This window comes from Molossus molossus, unplaced genomic scaffold (assembly GCF_014108415.1).
Source record: "Molossus molossus isolate mMolMol1 unplaced genomic scaffold, mMolMol1.p scaffold_m16_p_11, whole genome shotgun sequence".
Lineage (NCBI taxonomy): Eukaryota > Metazoa > Chordata > Mammalia > Chiroptera > Molossidae > Molossus > Molossus molossus.
This window is the reverse complement of record NW_023425346.1, coordinates 103,895,555-103,923,220: the sequence shown is the minus strand read 5'-3', so window position 1 is coordinate 103,923,220 and position 27,666 is coordinate 103,895,555. Positions and strand designations below refer to the sequence as shown.

The 27,666-nt window shown below is 56.3% G+C and overlaps 1 protein-coding gene across 8 annotated transcripts in view; it reads right to left on the bottom strand.

The window, feature by feature from the left end:
- AGAP1 (ArfGAP with GTPase domain, ankyrin repeat and PH domain 1) overlaps positions 1-27,666 on the bottom strand; it is a 479,358-nt gene that overhangs the window by 340,980 nt on the left and 110,712 nt on the right. For 2 of the 8 annotated variants that reach the window (XR_004958681.1, XM_036254516.1), the window contains exon 1: positions 7,254-8,235. The exons of the other annotated variants lie outside the window; for them this stretch is intronic. Coding sequence is in view for 1 of the 2 variants with exons in the window: in XM_036254516.1 (XP_036110409.1) it covers positions 7,254-8,235 (982 nt within the window). In the remaining variant the exon portion in view is untranslated. Of the gene's footprint in view, positions 1-7,253; positions 8,236-27,666 lie in introns of those variants that run through there. 8 annotated transcript variants of the gene reach the window in all.

Here is a 27,666-nt window from a genome sequence, read left to right as displayed (position 1 = left end):
CAGTCCGGACAGAAACACCTCCCTTTCCTTAGGCTGGGAGAGAGCCACACCCGGAGTGAAGACCAGGGTCAGAGTCATCGAAGTTCTAGACCCTGGAAAAACTGGGGAGTTTAAAGCCAGGACAGGGCTTTCCGGCCACCAATTCTAAGCCTCCAGGTGACAAACACAGGAGCCTCCCCAGAGTCCCTGGCTCCCCTTGCTTGAACACCTCCGGTGACAAAAGCCTCCCATGTAAGGAGGCGGGTACGCCCAGGTGTGCCGGCTCTGCTTGGCAGAGGGCACGTCCTCATTCCGAGTCGAATGGCTCCTGCCCTGTGCATCCCACTGATCAGCGCTAACAAATGCTGGGTCCCTCTTACGTCTGCTTCTCAAATCCTGGGAGACAAGTCCTGACACTTCCAGGTTCAATTCGATGAACCTGGCTTCCAGAACAGTCCATGAAGCGATCAGGAAAGCAGATTAGGCATCTACTCATCGATGCAAGAGCAATCAGACTCAGAAGCTCGGGATTCTGGTTTGGCAACTGAAATAACCAGAACAAAAAGATCCAAGTGCCCTGGAGCCACGCGAGCTGTGTGGCAGGGACCAGCCTGCTCAGGACTGCCACGCCCGAGTAACTGTGTCAGTCGCTGGGCAGCCGGCCTTGAGTCACAGGAAACAGTTACAAAGGTGCAACCCTGGGAGCAGGGAGGAGGGGGTCAACGATAAAAAACCAAAAATACAGATGTGCAACCCTAAGTCCCAAATCCCGTTTCTTGTATTTCACAAACCATCGGGGATTTCTATTGTTGTAAAGCCCCTGCGGATCGGGGCAGGAACGTACCAACTGGACCAACCCCCGCCAGCCCCCAACCCCCGCAGCTGAAGAAGCGGCATCTCGGTGATTCTGATCTGGTGTCCGGAGAAGGCAGGGCTGCGCCAGAAAGGCCGGGGCATTGTTCTCGGAGTCAATCCCCAAGTGTGTGACGGTCAGCAGGTCCCTGAAAGGAGCCCTCGCCACGACAGGCACGGAGGACGAGGGAACACAGGACTCCCTGTGAACCATCTCAAACGAATGGACATCCACCCAGAGAATGTGTGTCCACTGGGCCCCAGAGACGGTCCCTGGATAAAGACCAAAACAGCTAGCTCCCTACGTCATGCAAAACCTGGGACCCAAGAATCACACCAGAGAGATCCGACATGGTACTGTCCCGGCCACAGGCTGTGTGAGAGCAGAACCCTCCCCCTCCCTTTCAACTAAAAGGTGCCTCTTGAAATCATCTCCGTTTGTTAGATAAGGAGAAGCCAGGTGACCCCTCCGCATGCCGCTGGCTGGTACACCCAGGTACCGAATGAGTGAAGAGTCTTCCCATCTCTGACCCGCGGAATCATATCTTTATGCGCTTTGAGACTTCTCCTCCGTGAGTGATGTTAGAACTAAAAGCCAACTACAAAAACGAAAACAACAGGAGATTATGGGAAAACAAAAGGCCAAGACCCATGCCTGTATTTAGACCTGCCAAGAAGAGGCACGCACTAATGTTCTTCAAATGACAGGTGCGTGCGCAGCGACGTGTCCAGTAAATGAGCCAGAGACAAAGGTGATGCCCCGTCAGCTGCAACAGACAAGAAACGGAATTCTAAGGCGGGCACCTGCAAACAAGTTGGTATCAAGTACCACGGTGGACCCCATTGTGGGCTGAACAAAACCTTGACCAAACAGTGGTGGGCAGATGGCACCTCTCTGGAGATGGTGCACAGGCGAGAGATCACCCTTCTTTTTTCTAATCTGCTGACTTGAACACCGCGCTTCTGCCCATCACCTGAGGTCCAACCACAGCTGCACACACTCCACCTCAGCCACTGTCCTCAACAAACAAAACCTTCACTTGTCCATTATTTTACTCACTGTGACATCATTGTAAATTGACACAATTGTTTCAAATCATTACAGGGGTAAAAAATACAATAACTTAAAGTGGATCCCTATAGAAAAGAAAAACCCTATGACAAAAAAATACATTTTTTTTTTTTTTAAAAAAAAGCTCATTGTGGAAAACATAACATCCTTTTTGATACTTGATGTTGGCATTAATCATGTAAATCTGGGCCAAAAAATATGATTTCTTAGGAGCTAACTATAGAAACCCTGACCAGCTTGCTCGTACAGAATCCCCTCTATAGTCCACCTGGCAAACTCCTATTGATCCTGCAAGACCCAAATCACTTTACCCCTCTGTGAGGCCTTCATTAACTCCTTCTCCTACTCAAGGACACTTGTTGCCTTTTGTGTCCCCCAGTCCTTTCATTGATTCCCCCCACAAGCAGTTATCAAAAGTCTACATGCCAACGATAATGCTCTTAACCCTGCAATACAAGAGGGACTTTCTGCGCAAGAGGGACTCCCTGTTAGGGTTGGCAGACATGAACACCCTGGGATCAGTGCCCTAACGGAGGTGTGATGCAGAGAAATACAGTCATACCTTCCCTAAGTATCCCAGGAAGCTGTGACTCCCTAGAACCTCCTCATCTCCCCCAGCAGCCTACTGACCTCTGGAGACAGGACCTGGGCCCTGCTCCCCTCTCCTGCTGCAGAACCCACCACAGAAACTCAGCAAGTGTTTGCTCGCACAACAGAAAAACAAGACGACTCAATAACAAACGAGAAAATAAAAGGAGTGCTGGGGCTTTATGCTTGGGCCGCTACCAAACAAAAGGTATTTGTTAATTGTGTAGCTGGCCAGACCACTGCACTGGGCCTATGCTGACCCTGGAGAACCCCTTTAGCAGATGGGGTTTGAACATGGCTTTGGTCTCAGGATGACATGAGAAAAAGATGCTAACAGGTGACTACACTGAAACACAGGCTCCAACGGGAGACTATAAACACAGCAAGACAAAGCCCAGCATCCAGAGCCTGCTCAGAGGGGCGTGGCTGGCCTTCCGCAGCATCGCCTGTATCCTAAGTGGGCTCTGTCTCGGGGAGCAGTCCAACCTCATAACAACAACAACAACAAAACTGAGCGCCCTAAATTGCTATCTGAAGTCATTTGTAAAAAGCAAGTGGATCCCTAAATACTGAGTATGTGATTAATTCAAAATGTTTCCGAAATGTTTCCAACGAGAAGCTAAGTTACATTTTTCTTAAAAACCCAAGTCCTTTTCTGTAACAAATCAAGTTTAAAAATTAAGATGTATCAAGTTATGTCCATAACTTTGTTTCATTTCATTGCTGCTTCCTCTCCTTCTCCACTCAAGTTTTTTTTTCTTTTAAACTATATGAAATAGTTTATGTGTTGTGTTTCAGAAATCGAGGGATACAAATCAAGGGGAGCAGAAATTAAAGAACAAAGCCACTCATAAAAAGCAGGCTGTCAAAAATCAGTTGTAAATTACTAATCTAAAACACTAATAGCCTCAGTCAGGGCTATCAATGAATCACTTTATTGCTGTAATCAATCCTCCCGGACAGCGAGAGAACACCCTACAGACTCGTGCAGCCCTGGGCTGGCATTGCTGTGGTGGCTTCCGAGAGTGCTAGCGGGCTGGCTGGGATGCAAAGTGACACCCTACCATGCAATTAATCATTTATCATTTGATCTGTATTAAATGATACTTGTGTAAACAGACTGCCCTAATACATGTGGATCAGGTGACAGGAAGCTGCCCTTGATCTGACACCGGGCTCTCTGAAACCTCTGGGCTCCGACATGGTTAGGAACCTTACAGAGAAACAGCTGTCCTGGATCTCGGGCAGCGATTGTCACACATCAGGGGAAGGGAGAGAAAGAGCCTAGGCTAACAAGAACCAACTGGATTACCACGTATGAGACACGCCTCCGACAGAGCTAGGCGCTTCGAGCCTTCCACCTGGCGCCTGGAGTTAAGAACACAGGAAAATCACAGGTATGTGATGTGGAAGCCTGCGTGTGTTTTAACATGAGACTCTAAGCATCTTGCTTCCCTAATACTAGCATCGGTACATTGCCTAAGACTAAGCGCATAACTCGAAGAAGCCAAGTAAACCATCGAAACTACTGATGTGATAGCCTTCAAAGTGATTTTGCCACAGTCAACGCAAACACGCAGCAGCTGGAAGAGCCGGACAGGAGGACAGTCGGCTACACGACAATTTCCTCATTTCCTGCAAACCTCACGTTTTAACACTGTGGCCAAGACTTAAAGGAACTAGTGACGGTCCTCTGATGTACGTCACACCCTGAGTCCACAATAGCTGATCTGTAGTCCTGAAATCCAAAAAGGCTGGAAAATGGGAGCTTTACTCACAAGTGTCCAGCAGACTCTGGTGGCAAAGCAGTGATGCTACCAAGTGCGAATGTCTCAGGCTTTGTTACGAATCATTAGTGTCTGATGACAGGGTGCTGCCTGACCACACAGGCCGAGTTCTGGAACCCGTACCCCGTTGCCTTGCTAAAATCCCCATTTTCGGAGTCCTGCAAACCCACCTGGCCCCATGATCTGGGCAAGGCCTCGTGCACCTCCACCCACGGGCATCCAGAGAAGCTGGGCCTGCATCACTGCGACCGATTGCTACCCTTCACCCCAAACTCAAAACCTAGCACCTTAATTCTGAAAAACGATGTCACAGGAAGCAAACATATAAAAGGTGGGAAGCGTGTAACAAAACAAGAACCCTGAAAGCTGTGACCTTACAAATAGCTTTTTTTTTTCCCCTTTATTGATTTTAGAGAGAGAGGAAGGGAGAGGGAGCGAGGTAGAAACATCGATGAGAGAGAACATGGATTGGCCGCCTCCTGCGTGCCCCCCACTGGGGATCGGGCCCACAACCTGGGCATGTGCCCTGACCAGGAATCAAACCGACCTCTTGGTGCAGGGTCAACACTAAACCGTTGAGCCACGCTGGCCGGGCACAAGTATCTTAAAATCCTTGACATTTCAGGTATGTTAGCCACAGGCAGGTGAAAAACGCGGCTTGTTTGTGATTGCCTAGAACTCAGAATAGAGGAATTCTGACAGCGGGGTGCTATGACCCAGCTCATTAACATTTCCTACACAACCCACAGACCGAGTAACTCCACCCTGAGAAGGGCTGACCACAAGGAACAAAGAAACCAAGCATGATTACGGCTATCACTCTTGTTCGTGGTCTACTGCCCTGGAGGGAACACTTCCAATGAGTTCCACACCTTCGGTATTCCAAATCCACTATCCACCATCTGAACAAAAGGAAACACCCCATCCAATGCTTTTACCCACTTTGCCTTATTCTACCTCCTGTTTGCATTTCCCCCTCGTGCCCTCCCTCCATGATGCATACTTGTCTGGAACCCGGGCGGTAATTACTATTTTCTACAAAGCCCACGCAGGCAGACGCAAGCCTACTATTAGAGAGGGAACTGAGCTGCCTACCGAACACCAAGGGAAGTAGCAACTTCATACAAACCAATTGTTTTAACAAAGTAACTCAAAGAGTTTTAAATACTTCCAGAGCGTGTGGGCAGGATCGATGGGATGATGGGATGAATAATGGCTGGAATAAAACGTGGTACCTTCCATAGCAAGTTTCCCAAGGCAAGTTAAAACACATGATGTGCAAAACAGTCACAGGGATGCAAAGCACAGCTCAAGGAACAGTCAGTAATACTGTAAGAACTATGTATGGTGCCAGGTGGGTACTAGAATTTGGGGGGGAGGCGCTTTGTAAATTACATGGATGTCTGACCACAATGCTGTACACCTAAAACTAATATAAAATAATATTGAATGTTAACTGTAATTGAAGAAAAAAAAGACCTTGGGGTGAAGTGTAAGGCCCACACCACTGACACATCATTTGATAAAGACATCGGTCAACAAGTGTCACCTGGAGACAAACACCTCCTCAAGACATCTGGCTGTCTAGTACCTAAGGACATTGACAATGTAGATAACTCGACCACATGTGCATAAACCATTCACATGTCTTGCTTCAAACTATCAAAAAATAATAATAAAGCAACATGGATTTTAAACAAAATAAAATCCAACAAGTTCAACTAACACCAGTCTGGCAACAGGTATGTTACACTGTACCCTCACTAAGAAAAAAACCAGACTTTTAACACGACAGCACATTCAACTTCTTGGTTTCAAATATTCTCATGTTGGGAGGATCACTGGAAGCATAGCAGAACACGACATTATTTGTCTTCAGGTTACCTTAAAGACACTAAAGCCGGGCACTCATTTCTTTGCACTGGCTGGTTTTAATATGCCCCCTGGGCAGTCAGGTCAGGTGCCCTCAGGAGGAAGGAATCCTCTCCCCAGGGCAGATGAGAGAGCAGCTGACAGGTATTGTACCGGCCATGCCTGCAGCTGCAGCAGGGTTTCGGTGATTAGCCTAAGGATCTTTCAGTGGGGAAATGTGTGGGGACCACATCTTGAGGCCTCCCCCACCCAGGCCGTCCCAAGAGACTCCCCGGCCCACCTGGGCCTCTCCCTTCAGAGTGATACCCAGATACATGGCAAGATGGGGTCTGTGTTTTGCAGGTGCTGGAGGATTCTGACCCTCAAACACTACCAGAGGCTTCCTGACTCTTGCACCAGGATATTATCACACGTCCTGGGAACCTTCTCTGCAAGGCCCTGGTCGGGAAGTATAAGCCAACAGAGGACCGAGATTTCAGGACAGGCCGCAGGGCTGTGATTTCCCCGCCTGCATACCAGAACGCACGCCCAGGAAACGGGCTCTCCTGACACACCTCCTGCCCGGGAGGCCGGGGGAAGAGGGGCTGTATCCCTGACCACGGGCAACTCCCTTACCAGAAAGAGAGCCGGCAAACAGCCAAGGCCACAGCACAGTCCTGACAGTACCCTTCAAGGTGGCGCCTACAGGGACACTAGGCTTGGAGGCAGAGGAAGACAGTAACTAAGAGGAAGGCTGCTTCTCCCGACCAAGGGGTGCAGGACCGAAGGCCGGCTCCCGGAGCAGCCCGCAGGCAGCTAGCTGCCGGCTTAGAGCCTGCCGGTGGAGAGGGCTGCGCCCGCCCCCGCGCGAGAGAGGCCCCACTGGACAAGGTGATCTCTCCCAGGGGCTCAGGTCAAAAGGTGTCACCTCCCGCGGCTGGAAGAGGGGTCAGAATGATTACCGCAGTACCCGAGTTCACAGCAGCAGGACGGCTTGCCGGCTAGAGACTTGAGAAGCCAGGTCCCTTAGCTGCTCTCACGTCCCAGCGCAGCCCGCTGGGCAGGCCAGCTGCGCGGCCAGGCCAGTTCCCACCACTCCCTCCCACCCCGGCCGCGCCGCACACCTCTGCGTGGGGACCCATCGATGCTCTCGGCGCTGGACGAGTGCGCGTCGGCCGGGGCGCGCCGCAGGCTGAAGTAGCCGCGGGGCCGCGAGGCGATGCTTCGTGGGGAGGGCCCGCCGCCGGGCGCGCCGTCCCTGCGCGCGAAGATGCCACTGAAGAAGCGCAGCAGCCTGTGCTCCGAGGCCGCGCTGGGACCGGCGGCCGCCGCCCGCGCACGCTCCAGCCGCTGCAGGTCGCTGTTGTCCAGCGTGCGGTTCTTGCTCTTGCTGCGCTCCCAGCGCTCCAAGTCCGAGAGCGCATCGTTTTTACTGAGCACCTCGCCCACGTCCAGGGTGTTGCGTTTCTCCGAGGCGGGCTGTGCGCTGGACTCGGACTCCGGGACGATCCTGGGTTCGGCCAAGGCCTCGCCGCCCGGCGCCCAGGCCAAGCTCCCGGAGCTGCTGTGGCGCCTCCCGCGGCCCAGGGCCCGGTCCTGCGTAGCCTCGGGCCCGCTCCAGTGCCTGAAGCTGAGGCTCCGCCGCAGGGGCACGGCCCCGGGCCCCTCCACGTCGGGGCTGCCGGGAGTGGGTGAGCGGGGCTCCTGCTCCACGGCCGGGGGATTGCCAGCCAGGTCCGTGGGCCCTGAACCGCGTGCGCACGGCCGGAGTCGCCCAAGCTCCAGCTGCCCGGTGCTGCGTGTGCGGTAGGTGCGGAAGTCCCAGGCGCGCGGCCGGCGGCACTCTGGGTCCTCAGTGCCCGCCGCCGCCGCCGCCGCCTCTGCCTCTTCCTCCTCCACCAGCCGCCCGGGCGCGTCGGGGGAGCGCGCGGGCCGGAGCCTCCGAGAGGGACGCGGGTCGGGACCGCCGGGACTCAGGGCGGCCAGCTGCTCCTTCCTGACCATGGTCACGGAGATGCGGTAGACTGTCTTCCTGGGGGGCGTCCCGCGCGGCATCGCGTCCGCAGGTGGCGACGCCGGCTCGTCGCTGACGTCCAGCAGGTACATGTCGCCCGGGGCCGCAGCCGCCGCGCCACCCGCCTGGGCTCCGCCGCATCCAGTGGTCGCGGGGCGAGACGGAGAGCGGGCGCGCCGGGAGAGGGCCCACGCCCCCCGCTCGCCGCAAGGGCCGCGCTCAAGCTGCGGGGATGGCGCCCTTGGCGCCCACCGGCCCGTGTGCCGCGCGGCCGGAGTGCGGGGGTCCGGACCCGAAGCGCCCAGCCATGGGCCGGCGGGCGGGTGGGCGGGGCGGCGGGAGGGCGGTCAGGCGCAGGGACGGTCTCGCCGGCAGGTGCTGCCGCGGCGCGCAGGGCCCGGGGCGGGCGGCGGCGCCCGAGGCTTCATTGTCTACGGCGCGGGGCCCGCTCGCATCTTCAGGCCTTTTTCTGCCCAGTTCGCGACTCTGGAGCCTGCGCCACTCCCAGGGCCTGGGACGCGCAGGCAGCCGCGCCGGCCGCGGCGGAGGGGCGGGAGGGCGGCGGTTTAAAATGGAAACGCGCTCCGGGGCGGGGCTGGCGGGTGGGGGCGACGTGCAGCAGCCGCGGGCCGCGCGCTCAGCCCGGCCACCGAGTCCCGGGAGCGCGGCGGCGAAGGCGGCGGGAGCGCGGCCTGGCGGCCAGCCCGAAGCACCGGGGTGGATCGCTTCCGCGCGGACCGGAGCCTCCAGGGTGTGCCTAGTGCCTCCAGGGGTCAGCCTTGCTTGAACCCTAACCTGACACCTAACTCTGGACTTGGCTGCGGAAAAAAAAGAGAGAGCAAAATACGGATCATCTCTCACCTGCTGCTGGTTTATGACGCATCTCCCCTAACCAAGGTGTTTGAAAAGGTCCTTACTCAAACAATTTGTTAAAACAGGTTACCCCTAACTGCGCACAGGAACACCCGCTCCCAGGAAGGAGGAAGAGAGAGAGATGATGGCAGCGCACCGAGATGGTGGTGCTTCACCCTGAAATTTCCCACTGTGTGGGGAACCGGGCAGGCACTTGCTAAATTGACCATTAACGTGAACGTTGTGTTTCTCTTCCATCCAACTCGCCCCCTCGTGGCTCTAGAATCGTGGTTCCTTACATTATCTGATGCAGTACAGGGTTCAAACGTAGTTGCTCAGCCTCTCTGTTCATGATGTTCTGAACACAGGTCTTTCCATTTGTGTGTTTATGTTTCAGAAGGAACATGCCATGAATACAATTTCCACCACTCAGACCGGGGGCTTCCACAGCCTTCTCTGGGCCTGGATGTCCAGACCTGGCAGAGGCTGTTTCTAGTGCCGGTGCCCATGGCCAGGCGGTGCTCTTGGTTCCAAGGCGGTCAGCAGGTGCTGCTGCCCCTTCCTCATCTCTGAAGGAGCTTTTATGGGGCACCTGTCGCGTTCATGGCACTGAATGAATCGAGAGATGAGTCCTGAGGTCTCTTGTGAAGGAGGGTGTGGCCCAGGAAATCTGGATCGCACCTCAGAGTGAAAGGGAACATTCAGATTTAATGAGATAAATCGGAAAGACTGCTAGCTGATTCTATTCATTTATTTAAAAGGGCAGGGAAAATACTTGTATGACACCTTAATGATGGGTACGCTTCAGTATGTGTTTGTCCAAACCCACGGAATGTGCAACACCAAGAGTGAACCTTCTGTCAGCTGTAGACTCTGGGTGTCCACGCGGGTTCATCGGTCGTTAACAAATGTACCTCTCTGGTGGAGGATGTTCATAACGGGGAGGCTATGTATGTGTGGACGCAGGGGGCACGTGGGCAATCTGTGTATCTTTTGTTCACTATTGTGGTGAACCTAAAAATGCTCTTAAAAATAAAGTCAGTTAAAAAGAAGACAGTTGTCCCTCGCCGCTTGGCGCTTGGACGTTCGAGGCTTCACTCTATCACGGAAAAGAACCGCGACAGAGTGAAGCCGCGAACGTCCAAGCGCCAAGCGGCGAGGGACGACTGTGTATAATAAAGAACCCAACTTCGCGGAAATCCGTGTATCGCGGTAGAGTGTGGAACTGATTAACCGCGATAAACAAGGGCCCACTGTACTCTAAAGCACGTGACCACCCTCTGGCTACTACTACCTGGACAAGATGATTGCCACCAATAGCATCTTAAGCTCTGTCCACCAGCTCCTGGTACCCAAGGGTCCGGGAGCAGTGGCCCCAACATGTCCTCAAGGAGAAGTAGGGATCCCAAGCAGATGGGTATTACCTTTTGAGTTTCAATAAAAAGCTCTCTTTGTTAAGATCCAAGAACCACCAACTTCAAGAATGAGAGCCAGGTAGTAATCATGTCACAATGAGGTTTTCAGAGCCCATCGGGTTAGGGGATGTGGAGGCTCAGAGAGGGTGGGTGCTTCCCCCAGGCAGTACAGCTGTTCCCTGAGCGCTGAACCAGGGTCTTGGGGTCACTCTGCCCGGACCTGTTCCCATGTTACAATGTCACTTCTTTTGTCTTAGTGCCAGCATTGGCAATGAACAGTGAAACAGATGTGTAACTGTTACTGAATTTGATATTAATGACACATACATGATGTCTCAACATCTCAGTAAGTTTTCATTCATTTATTCACTTCTGCTTGTTCATTTATTCATCAAATATATATTGAGCACATACTGCAACACTGAGAAGTTGGCGTCTCTGTGGCCAAAGAACTCACAAACTCCGGGAAAATGGTGTTTTCGAGGCCAAGTGATTTAACATCGAAAGGGAGGGAGACACTGCTAGGGTGACCACGCCTGGTGCTCTGACAGACCAGCGCTGCTAAGACAGGCAAACGCCTAAATTTTACAGCTGCAGCTGTAGAGACTTAAAGGCCAACCCAGTTGGAGGAAGGGAGCTCTGTTGGAGGCCATGGTGGCACCTCAACCAACACAGCCTGGGGCCCATTCCCGCTATTTGAGACCAGGGTTAACTTTCAACAATTGGCATGGATTTTCATTTGAAATGAGCCAGCCCATCTGCAAGATAGACAAATGCATCTTGTTATCTGAGGCCTTCAGAGGGCCCACGGTAAAAATAAAATAACATTCCTTTAGGGCCCAGATACTGAGCTGCTAATGTCTTCCGATTACTGCGTGGTTGCCGCAAGTCCAGCCCGGGTTTTGCACTTAGCCATAGGAGGATGCAGCCTGCAGAACAGAAGATTCCATTCCATCCACCTTAGATGACACTAGCCAGGGAACCTCCTTCAGCCACAGCCCAGTGTGTCTGTCCACCAGTTTTCGGTTCCTTCTGCCTGAAAGGAAGCACTGATTTTCTACACCAATCATAATGGCTTCACATTAGGCCCAGCTGTCTAGGCTGAAAACCGTGGAGAATCGCCTCTCCCTACCGCCCTGGATACATGGGCTCTTCCAATGCAAAGAATCAGAGGCTCAGACAGAACCTGTCTCTCCAAATCCCCTTTACACAGCCAGGCCTGCCTTCAAGGAAAAACAATCCTACTATACATGTTCAGGTGGCATTCGCTTTATTTCCCGCTGCCCTTTCCACTGGTCCCTCTAGACTGACCACCTCTCTTGAATGTTTCCATATCATGGAGTATATCCCCTTTGGGCTTAAAAAAAAAAAGAAGCCTGGTCCAGCCAGTGTGGCTCAGTGGTTGAGCATTGACCCCATGCACCAAGAGGTCGCCAGTTCAATTCCTGGTCAGGACACATGCCCAGGTTGTGAGCCAGATCCCCACCGGGGAGCATGCAGGAGGCAGCTGATCGATGTTCTCTCTCATCAATGTTTCTATCTCACTCTCCCTCTCTCTCTAAAATCAATTAAGGGAAAAAGAAATTTTTAAAAAGCCTGTCGGTGATCCACAGGAAAGAACAGGCTGGCAAAGCCTTGGTGCTGCCGGACACCAGTGCCCGCCAGTGCCCGCGAGGGAAGGCCTGTGGGGGGCACAGCCCCGCCTCCACCCATTCATCACCCTGGCACCTGGCTATGCTCTCCCAGTTCCAAGTTTATGAGGTCCTTTGGCCATACTCCCATGATTTCCCTGTTCTGTGCTATTTCTAACTGCCTATAAATTAAACACCCTCCATAAGAATGTTATTTTGCAAGTGTTACTAGAGCTGATAAGCCTATTTAAAGGAAACCACGGGTAGTCGGCAAAGTCATCTGCAGCTCAAGCTGACTTGCCCGATAACAGAATCTGACAGCATCTCAGCAGAACCAAGTCCGGGCAACAGAAAGCGGCCAGGCAATGCCTTTGCCCTGGCCCTTGCAGGCCCACCCTGGAGCCAGCCGAGAACGCCTCTCCTCCGCGTCACGGGGCCCTGGAAAGCTAGTTTTCGGCAGCGGGATGACGGGCGGGCACATATAAGAAGCAGAAAGAAAGACAGTCACCTTATACAAGCAATTTCATGTGTTACCTCCGGCTTGAGACTCAAGTGGGGTCATCCCAGGACTGAGGTTTCTGAGCTCAGCCTCTGCAGACCAACAACTCTGCATGGCCTCTGCCGGGGCTGAGCTCAGTAGGGGCCCCTTTTCCTCGTTTCACAAACTAAAGTTAAAAACGGGGCAGTAAGAGAAGAGGACTTGACCCTGGTCTCCGAGTCCCAGGGGGACATGTGTGGGTCTGCGGGGCAAGGACATTCTGACCCAGCGGGAAGACGTGGGGGGCCCCGAGCACCCACTCCGCCTGCTTTCCCTGCGCCCACCGGGCCCCAGGGCTGCGGGAGGTGCAGGGTACACAGACGTCACAGGCAGCACCCACGCTCCACGCCTTTCCATCTCACAGGAGGCCCCACGCGTGACCTCCGTGGGCAGCACCAGCATGCTCTAGGCACGAGCGTGACTAACCACGTGTCAGCACTATTCATCAAAATCCGACTTGGCGTGACCCAGATTGGAAGAAAGGTCTCTTCGGTCCTCTTCCGGTTGGAGGCATCCTGGACCCGAGACCTGGGCAGTTCTGTGAAGAGGTCGGGGAGCAGGCTGACTCTGCAAGCTGCGAAGGAACCACAAAGCCAGCCCCAGTGGTGCCTCGCGCCCGCTCCGTGTCCTGCCGACAGCGGTCGCCTCTGGGCTGCCTTCCCAGGGATTCTTAGAGGACAGCACTCCCGGGCGCTGCCAGTCACGAGCACCCGTGAGTTAAGCCGCCTTGTGGGCGCTCACACATACCCTCGAAGGAGCGGGCCGGTCGGGAATGTCACCTGACATCGTGGAGATCTCGGGGTGGGGGGTGGGGCAGAGCTCAGGGATTGACAAGTGTCACAGAGAACCAACACCCAGAAAAAAGCGTTACGTAAAAAAGAGGCAGGCAGAAAGTCACTACTTCTCACCAAGACTCAAAACGTCTTCAGAGCGGGAGGTGGTGTTGGACTTTCAGCCAGAGTAGGCGTCTCGACTGCCCCGTGTCCTGGAATGTTCAGCGCACCCCTGGCCTCCACCCACCAGATGCCAGGAGCACCCCTCCCCATGGCCATGACAACCAAAACTATGTTGTCCCTGTCACATAGCCCCCGGGACGCAAAAGGCCACCGGCGGTGAAGCCCGCTCCAAAGGGACAGGCAAGACACACGGAAAGTGTGAGTGTCCCGCCGTCCTAACAACGTCTCCCTTTTCTGTTTTATGAATGTGACCATTCCTTGAATCCCGGACCCTGAGTCCCTTGATAAAAAGCGTCCAAAGATGTCCCTATAAAAAGTGAAGCGACGGCCCTGGACGGTTTGGCTCACTGGTTGGAGCGTCGGCCTGCGGACCAGAGAGTCCCGGGTTTGGTTCCCACTAGGGGCACGTAGCAAAAAAAAAAAAAGAGAGAGAGAGAGAGAAGCGATTATTTCCAGTAATCCCTCTCAAAATAGGGACAACAGCTATGGTTATAGAGGCGGCCACTGTGGGTCCTCCTCCTGTGTCAGACACATCGCCAATTACATTTCATTTAAGAGAGTTTCACAGATGCGATTAAAATGGTGGAAGGAAAAAAAATTTAGTTTTGCCAACATTAATTATTTAAAATCAGAAGCCGAATATTATCTTTAAGTAGAAAATATGCCAGGCAAGGTACAGGAAGGTTTTGACCATGAGCCCCCCCTGTGGAGGAGACTGACCACCGGAGAATAAGTGTGACCTCGGCTGAGCTCACTGGGTCGCCCTGCAGGGACCTGTGCTCAGGACCGGACTGGCCCGTGGACCGAGGGTCACACCATCCCCTCCCGGGTCACTCCTGCACTAGGTCAAGGGGACATCACTCCATCCTCTGCAAATGGGAACAGCCCTGTGAATTACAGCACGCTGGGTCTGGGAGAGACCTGAACCCAGGCCATTTGCAGCCCGAAAAGCTGCCTGGGTGGGAGCCACCAGGCGGGACCACGGTGGGGAGCAGAGATTCCAGCCCGTGCTCTTCCCTGCAGGCTCCTGGCACAGCAGCAGACAGGAAGCATCTAAACCCAAACCGAAACTTCGTATCCACTTAAGTAGGCCAATGAGAAGCCTTGATTTAAGATATGCCAATACGTGTCCATGGTGAGTTGTGAGCAGAGAGAGCCTCACTCCCAATCCAAGGAAAACGTCAGAAATTTCTTGGTGGTCTTTCTTGCTAAGTGTCAGGCAAAGTGTCTGAAGATGAAATTAAAAGCAGATCTTTCAGGCGTCACTTTATGACAGCAAATGCAACCCCTACGGTCCTCTCCCCCTTCCTCCCATTCAGCCCCGGCTCTCCTCGGAGATTCAGCTGAGGAGTCAGAGGGATTTAATCAAGGGCCGACACCCCCTTTGCACCTGTCCCCCGGACAGCTGCAGGGAGGCTCCGGAATCTGTACGGAGAAAAACCAAGAAATTCCTACCATTGCCTAATCTTCCTGGCCGTCCAGGGCACGCGGGCCGGGCCGACCCGGTAACACTTCCCTCCGCAGGACCTACGGACAACGCCCTCCAAGACCGGCTTCCTCCGGACACTACCGTCACCACAAGGGAGAGTCTGCTCGGTCCCTCCCGCAGCCATTTCCGACACGGCCACCTAAATGTGTGTGACATCTGGTGTTTACCCAGCTTGTCTTCAGAGCCGGTGACCCCAAAGATTGTCAAATCCAGCATTTCCGTGGAAATAAACACCGAGGCCACAAAGCGTGCCCTGGGAAGCTTGACCAGGGCTGTTAACAAAAGTCACCCACACTAAAGGCTGATTTTATCAGAGTTACCACTTCTGCACCGGCTCTGGGATTTGGCTGCAGAGGGATCTGGAAGTCTACCTGTGCCCAGAGGACTTGAAGGTTTGCTATAACTTTTCTCTACATATCAAAAGCACCATGACTGAGATACCTGTTCGAAGCCCAAATCCAGCCCCACCCCCCCCAATCATGTGGAGACATGTGACCACCTCCTCATGCTTTTCGGAGCAGTTACCAGCTCAGTGTCCCCAGGCTCGGAGGACAGACACGCACGGTGGCTGGTGGCCTGTGGCAGCTGCCACCCCACTTCCCTTGCAGTTACAACTGCATGAGCTCCGGGGGAGAGGGAAGTGCACCCTGGGGATCAGATCACGTGCAATAAAATGCAACAGAACATCCCTGTCATCTTGTCAGTGACCACTGAGCAAGGGGGGAGGGTTCCTGCAGCAGGGGTTCGCTGGGCAGCTCCTGGGCCCCTTCACCTGGCCCTAACTTTGTGCTCTGCTTGGTTCCTTTAAGAAACTCACCACCACCAGCCATAGAATCATCCACGAAGGACATGGGGTGGGGGAGATAGACACATTTGCCATGGCCACACCACTTTCAGTACTCGAAGTCTTTACTCTCCTCCAAGGTCACCTCTGTCCCTAGGAGGGTTGTGGCAGAAGATGACCTGGCTGGTTACAGACCAACACAAAACTTCCCAAATCTGGACAGGTTAACGACGCCTCACCCATCCAGCTCCGGGAACTACCGCCGTGGATCAAGGGCGCCTAAAATTTCTGAACGACGCCGTCCCGGAACCATCTACGACGTGTGACCGGGGGCTTGGCAGAGAGAGCACGCAGAGGCAGGATCCGTGTGCCACGCCAGGGTCCCCTGCCTGCAGCCACCACTGCCTCGCAGCCACGCCACCAGAGGCAGGATCCGTGTGCCAGGCCAGGGTCCCCTGCCTGCAGCCACCACTGCCTCGCAGCCACGCCCCCAGAGGCAGGTGCGTTCAGCACCCCTGTGAACAGACTGCCCGCCTCCGTGCGCCCGCGGCCCTTCCCTTCGCGGTGTCTCGGGCTCTCTCCCACGGCCACACCCCTGACGCCCGCTCCGCAGTGGGGTTCCCGCCAGCCATTCTCTGCCTTCAACCTCCCACGCTGGCCACCCTTTCTTTCCAGAACCCCACTACAGCTGTGGGGAGACTCCTTCAGGTCCTTCCCCACGCGGCACAGGCAGGGCACCGTCTGCTGCAGCCAATCCTCCGCCAGGGCTGCTGCCTCCGCGCCCACCTGAGCCCCCGCGCCAGCCCCGGGCAGGCCCCGCACGGTGTGTCCATGGACCAGCAGCAGGCCGCCCCCCCACATCTGTGGAGATCCTTGTGTGTGCTCAAGGGGGGAGCCCCCAGGCTACTGCACCGCACCCCACCCAAGGGGCTGGCGCTGGCCTCCTGCAGGCCCACTGCAGCCCGGCCCCGGTGCCCTTCCTGAAACAGGGCGAAGAGGCCTCCTGGGCGGCTCTGCTGGGCTCCCAGAAGCACTGGCTTCTCCTGCTCAGAGCTGGCAGGCGCCCTGGTACCATCAGTCACCATCATCTCTCTCCTTGGGCCAGCACACAGAAGTCCTCAATTATCTCCCATTAACAATATAAAAAAGAAAAACAACAGAAGCCAGCAGAAGCCTCTCCTCCATCTGCATGCCCTGAGGGCTCCTCCCTCCTTGCTCACCCTCCTCATCCTTCCCTGGGTCCCCAGAGCAAAAGGGGGCACAGTTCTGTTCAGACCTTCCCGGGCACTCCAGGCCCCGCCCACCCCCCTGCTAGAGTGGCCGAGGGGCTGGGCTCCAGGCCAGGGAGAGGCACGCCCTGGGTGTCCAGTCTCACTTGGGCAGCGAGGTGGTGGTGATAACAGGGCAGATGCGGCGATCCGATGTGATGTCGGAGGGGCTGCGTGGGGCCGGGTGGGTACAGGGTTACACATGGTGTCTGCGACCATGACCACTGAATAAAGCTCAACATCAAAGAGGAACGTGATGATGCACACGAACCATCTGCCTTGTGCTCAGAACCAACGTGAGTGGTCTGCCAAGTCCCTGGAGTCTTCACTCCAACACATCAGGTGCCTCCCTGGTCCAGCGTCACCAGCGCCTCCTGCTGGCGACTGACTGCACAGCCAGCTAATCCTGCTCCTCACCGGAGCCTGGGCTCAGGAGTGCCCCGCCCCACACACCTGTGCACACCTGGGCCCACCCCTCAGCAGTATCAACCACCTTGCTTTTCTGACCCGACACCTGTAATTTGCGGAGCCACCTCCCCCAGAAGAACCGTCTCAACCCCAGCCCTTCTCTGTGCACTGCTTAATAAACACTGCTCGACGGTTAGCTTCCTCACCCCAGTGGCTGCTGCAAATAATTCTGGAAGGGCACAGAGTGCCTCTGTCCCGGTGCAAGTAACAGCAGAGGTCAGCTGACTTGCTTGACCCCCCACCCCCACTCTCTTAACACCCTGTTTACACTGCTACACCACAGGGCCCACCTCCTTCCCACAAGTTTATCTATGAAGTCTCCACCAGGCAGGGAAAGACAGAAAAGAGGGTGATTCATTTCTTCCCTGGCCACAAAACTCAGCTGATCTTGGGTGCCCCTCCCCCCGAGAAAGCACGGCCCTCCCTCCACAGTGCAGGCCTTTCCCAACAGTGACCGGGGCCAGGCTGGGCCAGGCTGCAGCGCTTCAGATGCTCACTCAGTCCATCCACTTTCTTCCCCAGATGCCCCTGCAGGCCCTGTGCTGATCCCCATCGTGCATGGAAAGGTGCCCGGTCTCACAGTGAAGGCTGTGGCCGGACAGTAGTCCAGCAACCTAGGTGCCACAGTCTCCCCTCACCTCCCCAGGCTCCCTTCACCTCCCCCAGGCTCCCCTCACCTCCCCCAGGCTCCCCTCACCTCCCCCGCCTCCCCTCACCTCCCCCAGCCTCCCCTCACCTCCCCCAGCCTCCCCTCACCTCCCCCAGCCTCCCCTCACCTCCCCCAGCCTCCCCTCACCTCCCCCGCCTCCCCTCACCTCCCCAGGCTCCCCTCACCTCCCCCAGGCTCCCCTCACCTCCCCCAGCCTCCCCTCACCTCCCCCAGGCTCCCCTCACCTCCCCAGGCTCCCTCACCTCCCCCAGCCTCCCCTCACCTCCCCCAGCCTCCCCTCACCTCCCCCGCCTCCCCTCACCTCCCCCGCCTCCCCTCACCTCCCCAGGCTCCCCTCACCTCCCCCAGGCTCCCCTCACCTCCCCCAGCCTCCCCTCACCTCCCCAGCCTCCCCTCACCTCCCCAGCCTCCCCTCACCTCCCCAGCCTCCCCTCCCCTCCCTCAGACTCCCCTCCCCTCCCCAGCCTCTCCTCCCCTCCCCCAGCCTCCCCTCCCCTCCCCCAGCCTCCCCTCACCTCCCCCAGCCTCCCCTCACCTCCCCCAGCCTCCCCTCACCTCCCCTAGCCTCCCCTCACCTCCCCCAGCCTCCCCTCACCTCCCCAGGCTCCCCTCACCTCCCCTCACCTCCCCCAGCCTCCCCTCACCTCCCCCAGCCTCTCCAGACTCCCAGGAAAGCCCTGCAGGGGTAAGTAAAGGGGGTAAGTAAAGGGAGGCAGGCTGGAGGTGGGGCAGGGGCAGGGGGCAGGGGCAATGAAAAGGCTTTGCAAAAGAAAGCCCAGTTTCCCCTTTGCTTGGCTTCTGACCTAGTATGGGAGGGCCAAGGGGAAGGGGAACCAAGATGGAAAAGAAGGCAGCACCATGGTGAGGGTTTGGGGAGCAGGTAGGCAGAAAGGTGGTGGAACACCCTGGCACTCCTCACCTAAATCCCAAGGAATGGGGTGCTGAAAGGTCGAAGCAGATGGGGGTGAAAGGTTCCCAGTTCCTCTGAATTTCCAGGGACACTGTACAGTCTTGAGCTTCAGATTACCCCCAAACCCACCCTCACGACCCCAGTTTCCTGCTAGAGCTCCTCCCCCTCCCCTCCCTCTTTTCCCCTCACTCCTCCTCCCCTCCCCTCTACCCCTCCCCCCTCCCCTCTCCACCCACTGCAGGCTCCCAGGCTCTGCTTCCTCCAGACCCCAGGACAGCCCTCCGAAGTCCAGGAGGCCCACAGGGCCACACCCACTGCCCAGTCCAGTAGACCACCCCTCCTGGGAGCCTCTCCCATGCCCCACCCAGGGTGCCCCCAGTGCCCCTCACCCCTCCTCCACCTTACCTGGACCCTGGAAGGCAGCAGGCAAGAGGGTCAGGTGTGACCCTCCTTCCCTACACAGAAGCGCTCACTCACGGAGCCATAAATTCTTACCCTCAGACACATTCCGGACACCATCAGACCCGAACCAGGGCCTGGGCAGCAGGGAGGCGGCGCCCTCTGAGAAGACACCGGGCCGCCAAGGCTCGGCAACCCAGGCCCGCGAAGGGTACCGTTGGCAGCACGTTCCGGACGCAAAATCTCATGTCCAGCAACAAGACACTTTGCTGATAGAAAAAGGAGGTGCTCACAAGCAAATCATTCTACAAAGGGGATGCAGAAAAGTGTGAAGGAAAAACGTCCATTAATATTTAACTGGCTACCAAGGTTGCGGTGCCCTTGACGAGCAAGACAAACCCTTTCAAGTCCTTAAGGACGTGTGGAACCCAGCGGGGGCTGCCGGAGGAGGACTCCGCAGACTGAGCGGTTTGAACAGCGGGAAATCATTTACCCCCAGTTCCGGGGGTTCGCAGCCTGACCAAGGTGTGGGCAGAACCGGACTCTGCGAGCCTCTGTCCTGGCGTGTAGACACCCTCTTCTCGGCACCCTCCCTTGGTCCTCCCTCTGCACATGCCTGGCTGTGTCCTCGCCTCCTCTTCTTATAGGGACACCAGTCATACAAATTAGGTCCATCCTCATGCCCTCATTTTGACTCAATGGCCCCCGTCTCCAAATACAGTCCCGTTCTGAGACACTGGGTGGGTTAGGACTCCCATGTAAGAGTTCTGGGGAATACGATTCAGCTCAAAACAGTTGCCATTGTGATTAGCAAATAATAACAATTCTTGAAGGGGGGGAGTACTCAGCGTGTGACAGTCACATTCGAGGTTACAAAAGGCATTGTTCTCCGTGAAAACCCAAAGCAGCCCGACATCCACCAGGCCCTGCAAAGCACAGCGGGGCTCCCGGTGTCCCCAGCGCCCCTAATGGAGTAACGGTTACTAGCAGGCGACAAAGGCAGGCCAGAGGGAGGAAGCAGAGTCTCTGCCCTCAGCCTCAAGGTCACCCTGCCCCAGAAGCTGGGAACAGCACCACGCGGGGGGCTAGGATCACCCTGGACCCCCTCCTTCTTCCGTGGAGAGCTCAGTGGGTCTCCCTCAGACAGCAGACCAGCACCGCGCGGGGGGCTAGGATCACCCTGGACCCCCTCCTCCTTCCGTGGAAAGCTCAGTGGGTCTCCCTCAGACAGCAGACCAGCACCGCGCGGTGGGCTAGGATCACCCTGGACCCCCTCCTCCTTCCGTGGAAAGCTCAGTGGGTCTCCCTCAGACAGCAGACCAGCACCGTGCGGTGGGCTAGGATCACCCTGGACCCCCTCCTCCTTCCGTGGAGAGCTCAGTGGGTCTCCCTCAGACAGCAGACCAGCACCGCGCGGTGGGCTAGGATCACCCTGGACCCCCTCCTCCTTCCGTGGAAAGCTCAGTGGGTCTCCCTCAGACAGCAGACCAGCACCGTGCGGTGGGCTAGGATCACCCTGGACCCCCTCCTCCTTCCGTGGAGAGCTCAGTGGGTCTCACTCGATAGCAGACCAGCACCGCGCGGTGGGCTAGGATCACCCTGGACCCCCTCCTCCTTCCGTGGAGAGCTCAGTGGGTCTCCCTCAGACAGCAGACCAGCACCGCGCGGTGGGCTAGGATCACCCTGGACCCCCTCCTCCTTCCGTGGAGAGCTCGGTGGGTCTCCCTCAGATAGCAGACCAGCACCCCTGTGCTCCTGGTCGGCAGTCAACCCGGAGCCCCAGCTCCGAGCTGCGTGGGACGCTGCTTCTCCTGGGAGCTGCTCACCTTCCTGGGAATCAAGATGCATGGCGCGAATTTCTGCACTTCCGTTCATGTCCCCAGAACACTCGGGTATCACGACCGCCCTGCAGAAAGGGTGCGCGCTCTTCAAACCCGGATATCCGCTCCCACAGCTGCAATAAGGCACCCAGATAAACGACGGCCATGACCTGCTCCCGGCCCCCTCGCATCCCCAGGCCCGTGGGAATGGGGCCGCAGTCCAGGGTGAAGGACAGCTCGTCCCTCCAGCCCTCTCCTCACCTGCGGGACGTCTCGCAGCTGCAAGGGGCTGGCCTCACTGCACCCCACCCCCTCTTCCATAAATCTCCAGATCTGATTCCAACAGAGACTCCCCCACAGCATCAGGACAGGGCCTCACTGGGGGTGGGGGGCGGGGGACTTGGAAATCTCCACTGAACAAATTCAAGCACGACTAGATCCTACTTTTTGAAATGTGTCAAAATGTCTCATACGTATCCGGTGCTGCAGATGATGTCCCCACAAAGTAAGGCATCTGGCTCCCAGGTGACTCGTAAAGCAACACGAGCCACCTGCTCCTTCAAATGCACCTGCTCTCTGCTTCGGACCCAACTCCCAGCCAGCCTGGCCGCAGAGACAGCGGAGGTGTTCTCGGTGGACCAGAGAATCGCACTCTGCCCTGGTCTGCTATCGCTTGGTCTGCTATCGCTTTCATTTTGGAAACTGGGGGTGGGGAGCATAACACCGGGGACACAAAGGGACACAGAGGAGACGTGAGCAGCTCAGGTATGATGCCGCCACTCACAGGTGAGACCGAAAGAGGTCCCGGACATCGTTAGCCTTAAAATGACCTGGAAACAAATTCAAGACACACCGCTCCCCAGTGTCCCGTCTCCTGTGGTCCCCACCTGCTCGGCTTATGAAAAACACACCTCGTAACAGCAAAGCACCGTCTCCGAAGGGAACGTGGTGCCTTAAAGGAGAAGAGGGAGACAGTGGCCTCTGCCCTCAGCTTCTGTGCGCCTCATTAATCCCACGCGCTCAGTTCCGGCGTGAATGCACTCCCAAGGCACGTGCCTGCTCTCAGGTCCCTGCTGACCTTGTAGGAAACAACACCGTTTCCGCCAACAACTCCCAGCGCGAGAACCTCCCAGCGCGAGCGGGCCATCGCTCAGGGGACAGTCGTTAAGGCTCTTCCGTCACGCAGAGCTTTGTTTGAGACGACAGGATTCAATCCGAAAGTCATTCTAGTTCTGCGTTTGCTGGGCTTCATGCACGAGGGCAAGTCACAGGGCGAAGGCCCCACCTGTGGGGCTGAACCCCACTGCTCACGCCTCATCAGCGTCAGGAGAAGCGACTCAGACATTCTGGTAGAACGGGCTGGATGTTCTCGCTCTAATCTCCTGGAGCCCTTTGTCCCCATGAAAACAAAGTGGAGACCCATGATGGACACTTTTCAGATGAAATTATCATCAAGTACTGGCATGCGGGAACAGAAGAGAAGGTCTTTAAAAGTCCTGTGGGTCAGGACGGGAGCATGCCAATTTTAGGACTGGCCAGGGGGGCAACCCGGATCTAGTTCACGTCACGGTCAATGTGGCACTGCCCTGAGAACAGTTCATCGCCACTAAACCCACACAAAGACCTCTGGGGATGACCTGCAACTGGGCAAACCCCTCTGAACTCCGGTCCCCACGTGGGGACACAGTGATGTACCTACTGAAAGTCTTCTTGTCATCCTTCGGTCAGCTCTGCAGGTGACAGAGGACCTCATGCCCCTTTTCCATCCGTCACGTGTTAAAATATTCAGCTGGAAAATCTGCTTCCTTCATCTCGCTGTTGTAGTTACACAGCTAAACAAGCTCAGCTGTCCGGGAAATACCACCGCAGTGAGCACATGACTGGGCAGAGAAGCAACAATTCACGTTCTGCCGCGTTCCGTGCACTGAATACTCAGCCATGGACACGGCCCCCCCACTGCGCTTCATCACGGACCGCGCCCCGCCTGAAACACGGCTGAGAGCCGCTGCCACCGCCTCTCCTGGCTCCTCACCTGTGCTTCCGAGAACGGACGTGTGCGGCTTTGACCAACAGAGACTATGTTTCATTTTTAAACTTGGGTTTAGGCTGGCTTTTTGACCATTCTGTTTAGGCTCTGAGCGAAATATAAATGATTTTAAAAAATATATCTTTACGCGGGTCTCCGTGGTCTGCTTAAGCATTTACATCCTTCTTGGAGAGTTCCCCCTTTACTACTTAATCCGCCCGATAACAAGCCAAGTTGGGACAATCGGGTTGAAGGCCCATTAACTCGACACCCCTCTCCCCTAACCAGCAGCAAGAGGGTGGCTGGCATGGCAGTTGGTCTCATTTCCTTGCCAGAGAATCCGTGAGGTGCCCGAGGCCCGTGAGCTCGTTAGTGTCTGCTGAGAAACTCGGAGGTGGGCCCGTTGCCTGCAGTGACACCCTCTTCCTGATCAGAGGGGCGGGCTCTGACATCTCTTCCACCCCTGTTCCTCTCCAGCGCGAGTCCCTCTTCCCTGAGGTTGCAGGGACGGGTGGGGCTGACCTTGCAGGTGTTCCTAGCCCCCAGCTCTGCGCTACTCTCTCCAGGCATGATCCATGCTGTCACCCCGCAGACACGTGGCCAGGTAACCTGAGTGCAGGAGAGAGGGGTTCTCAGGGACATAGGAACTCAGAGGAAGGCCTGGGCTGGGAGGGTAGAACCTCAGTCCGTGACGAACAGAGGCTGGAGGGTGACCAGATGGCCCGGGCGATGTCCCCCCGCGAACACGGAAGCCAGGGCCTGGCCACAGGTCGGACGCGCTGCTCCCAGAGGGATGTGCGTCTGGCGTGTCCATCAGGGGACTCGCCACAGACCCTTTCCTGTGCCACCTGGAGGGCCGCTCAGCTGGCCTCCTGCCCAGATGGGCATGTTTTAAAATGAAGGTACGTCTACCTGCTTCGGTATGAGCCCCAGTTAGCATCATTCCGCATTTCTCTCCCAGCTGGGTAACCCGGACAAAACTGACTTCAAATCCAAAACAACAAAAGGCACCGACTGAAAGCATCCCCCCCCCCCCCCGAAGACACTGTGCAGACGCCTCGGGGGAGGGGCCTCGCTGGGCGCTCGCCCTCAGCCCCTGCCCCCCTGCCGTCTCTGCAGGCTGCCTCCCGTCCCTTCCGGAGCCCGGTGGCGAGAACGGCACATGGACCCGGCCATCACGGTGGGCATCTCCATTTCTCCGGCTTGGGTTCCTAGAAGCATCATTTCCGGGTCAAAGTGTCCAGACCTTTCCTCCGTGCACACTCTCAGCCTGCTCGCTAGAGAGAAGGAACGATGTCAATTCCCACCATCATTCTGCAGGATGTGGGGTGGCCCACTGCCCCCTACACGGACACACAAGCTTCCTCTGGTGACAGCCCCCCAACACACACACACACACACACACACACACACACACACACACTGGTCACAGGAATGGATATTTCCATGCTGCTGTCATCAACGGGTTTAATCTTTGCTTATTTGTTCAAATAATGGCATCCTGGGTTAACTGGCTTTTGTCCATTTAACTGTGGGACCCTTCCTGTTTTTGTCACGTTTTTATGTTTTTTAGACCCCAGGAAGAGCCATCTGTCTGTTCCATTCTCTATAAATAGGTTTTCTTCCACTCGGGAAATGGGGATCAGACGATATCACAAAGAATTTTAACACAAGTGGTGATGGTGGATTTTCAGGGCCCAGTTTTCTGACTCGTACCCGACTTCTCTGCTGGCTGGTACTACCCATCCAGCGGCCCCCGTCCACGGACGAGAGGCGTCCCTGTCGTGGCCGGCTCCCCACACCGCCCACAGGCCCAGGCTGGGGTTCTTGGCAGCTCTTCCCACAGAACATCCCTTTACCAAGTCCCTCTCGACTCTGAACTGCAGCGGAAGCTAAGCGCCCAGGTTTTTAATACGCAGAAACCACACGCGTTCTGTTCTGAAAACAGGTGCCTTTTCCGGTGGAGCGTGCTGAGCCCTCCTCGCCAGGGGCTCTCGGAGCAGAGGGGGGCGGACAAGCTCTCCTTTGCAGAACCCCAGGGCTTCAGAGGTGCCGCGGGCCCCAGCTGACGGGGCGACTCTCGTGTTCTCCTCGGCTGCACCCTCAATGACAGACAGAGCTGCCATGGGAGACGACTAACACGTGATGAATGGACAGACAGACAGGACAGGGGGATGGATGGAAAGACCGAGGCTGGGAGGGAGGTGAGGGAATGGATGAATGAACCCACAAACACACCTACGCTCAGAGGGGCAAAGGGCTCCCTCACCTCCCTTCACCCCCCCTAGGTCTGCTCAATGTTTATTTTCATCTTTGCCATTCAAAGATCACCCTCCAGCCCTGGCCAGTTTGGCTCAGCGGTTAGAGCGTCAGCCTGCGGTCCGGAGAGACCCGGGTTCGGTTCCCGCTAAGGGCACGTACTTTGGTTGCAGTTTGTCCCCGGCCTTGGTTGGTCATGCGGGTGGCAGCCACTCGATGTGTCCCTTCACGTCGATGTTTCTCTCTCTCTCTCCCTTCCTCTCCCTCCCTCCCACTCTATCTGTACAAAAAAATGGAAAAAATATCCTCGGGTGAGGATTAAAAAAAAACAAAAACAAAGATCACCCTCTAATAAAACCATGTGTTCTGACTGACCCCCGCATGGCCGCCCAGTGTGGTTCCCTGCGCTCTGCTGTCTCGGAGACTCCGTAGATCCACCGGAGCTGGACATTAAAAGGCCACTACTTCGAGGTAAAAGGCCCTCCAGAGTCGGTACCGGGAGAAGCCCGTCCCGGTTCTCACAGGGGAAGAGCCCAAGTATCTCCGATCGTTTCCATTTTCATCCACCACGTGGCACCTAGGCACCCCCCGGCCCTGCAGGGAGGGACACCTGGCACACGGCATACTCCAGAGCACCTCCAAAGTCACGCAGCCTCCGGGGATCCTGCAGGAGGCCCCGGACAGCCCCATCTGCACAGGGGGTGGCATCCGTGTCAGAAATGCAGACTCCCGGGCCCCACCCAGACCCACGGACTCTGAGTCTCTGGGCCCAGGGCCCGGGGCCTGGGAACCTACCCCCAGAAGCTTCCAGAAGCCTCTGCATTTCCACACCACACACGGAGCACTGCTCCGAGGCACGGAGTGTTGATATCCTTTTTGACATTTCAGAGGTAACAGCTACACTTTTCTCAAATAGCTTCAAGTGACTGATTTAGTAAAGAAGTCGGATGTTCTCTTTCTCCCACCCTTCCTACTTCTCCCCAATTTTGGAAGCATGGGGTACTATTCTTTTTTTAAATCATCCAAGTAACGTTTTGAGAACAGATGTATACAAGTGTGAGCAGCTTTTAAAGTATGAGAGTCAGTGATGGGATAATGGAAGAGTCACCCTCTTCTAGAAACAGAGGCTGCGCCCAGAACGCCACTAAGACTTAGACACAAATGTCTGCAGACTCATCCCTGGCCTGCGGAGACGGACATGCCTTCCACCCCGTGAAGTCCTCCCGCTGGGCGGGGCTCTGCGCCCGGTGACCACGCCCACCTCCGCCAGGCCCACCACCTAACCCTACACAGCAATGACTTCCAAGGCAGGTTCAGTTCGGGCTCTTCAATAGCCCTTCCAGAGGTGTCTCACCACCCTCCTTTGGGGCCCTCACAGAAGTCAGACTGTCCTGTGTCCTCCAGGATCCAACCAGAGGAGACACTGCAGGGGCTTCGTGTCTGCAGGGCGACCACAGGCGGGATCAGAAACCACCCTGATGGAAGTCAAGGCTGGTCGGGTGCTGGGGACACCGCAGGCGCCTGGACGCGGACACGCAGGATTTGAGGCATTCAGTCCCCAAACACCTTTCGGAGGTGGGACCGTGTCTCCTCCTTTCTCCACACCGAGGGCCACAGGTGTCACACAAAGCAGGGGGGAGGGAGGCAGAAATCTGGACCAAGGTCAGACTGACTCCCAAACCCGTTCCTGAACCAAGGAACCAAGGGGGGAGGGGAGGCGTCCTGAGCACGGCCGCCGGCACAGACCAAGGCGGCCCTCCGGCCTCACTGGCGTTCGCATGGGGCGAGGGAGGGGTGCCCTGCTCCTCAGCCCAGCGGAGGGGGCTGCAGCTCTAAGGGGATCAGTGCCCAGAGGGTCCGGGCGAGGAGGTGGGGCTTCCCACGCTGGAGCTGAACTCACACCTTGAGTGGAAACCCTCCTTCCTGGGGAAGAGCCAGCCAGGGGGAGATGTGACCCCACCACCCACCTGGGCCGTGGATGAAGGTGCTGTCACTGACGCCAGTTTGGAACAGTCCTCTAGACTCTTCGTGGGCCTCG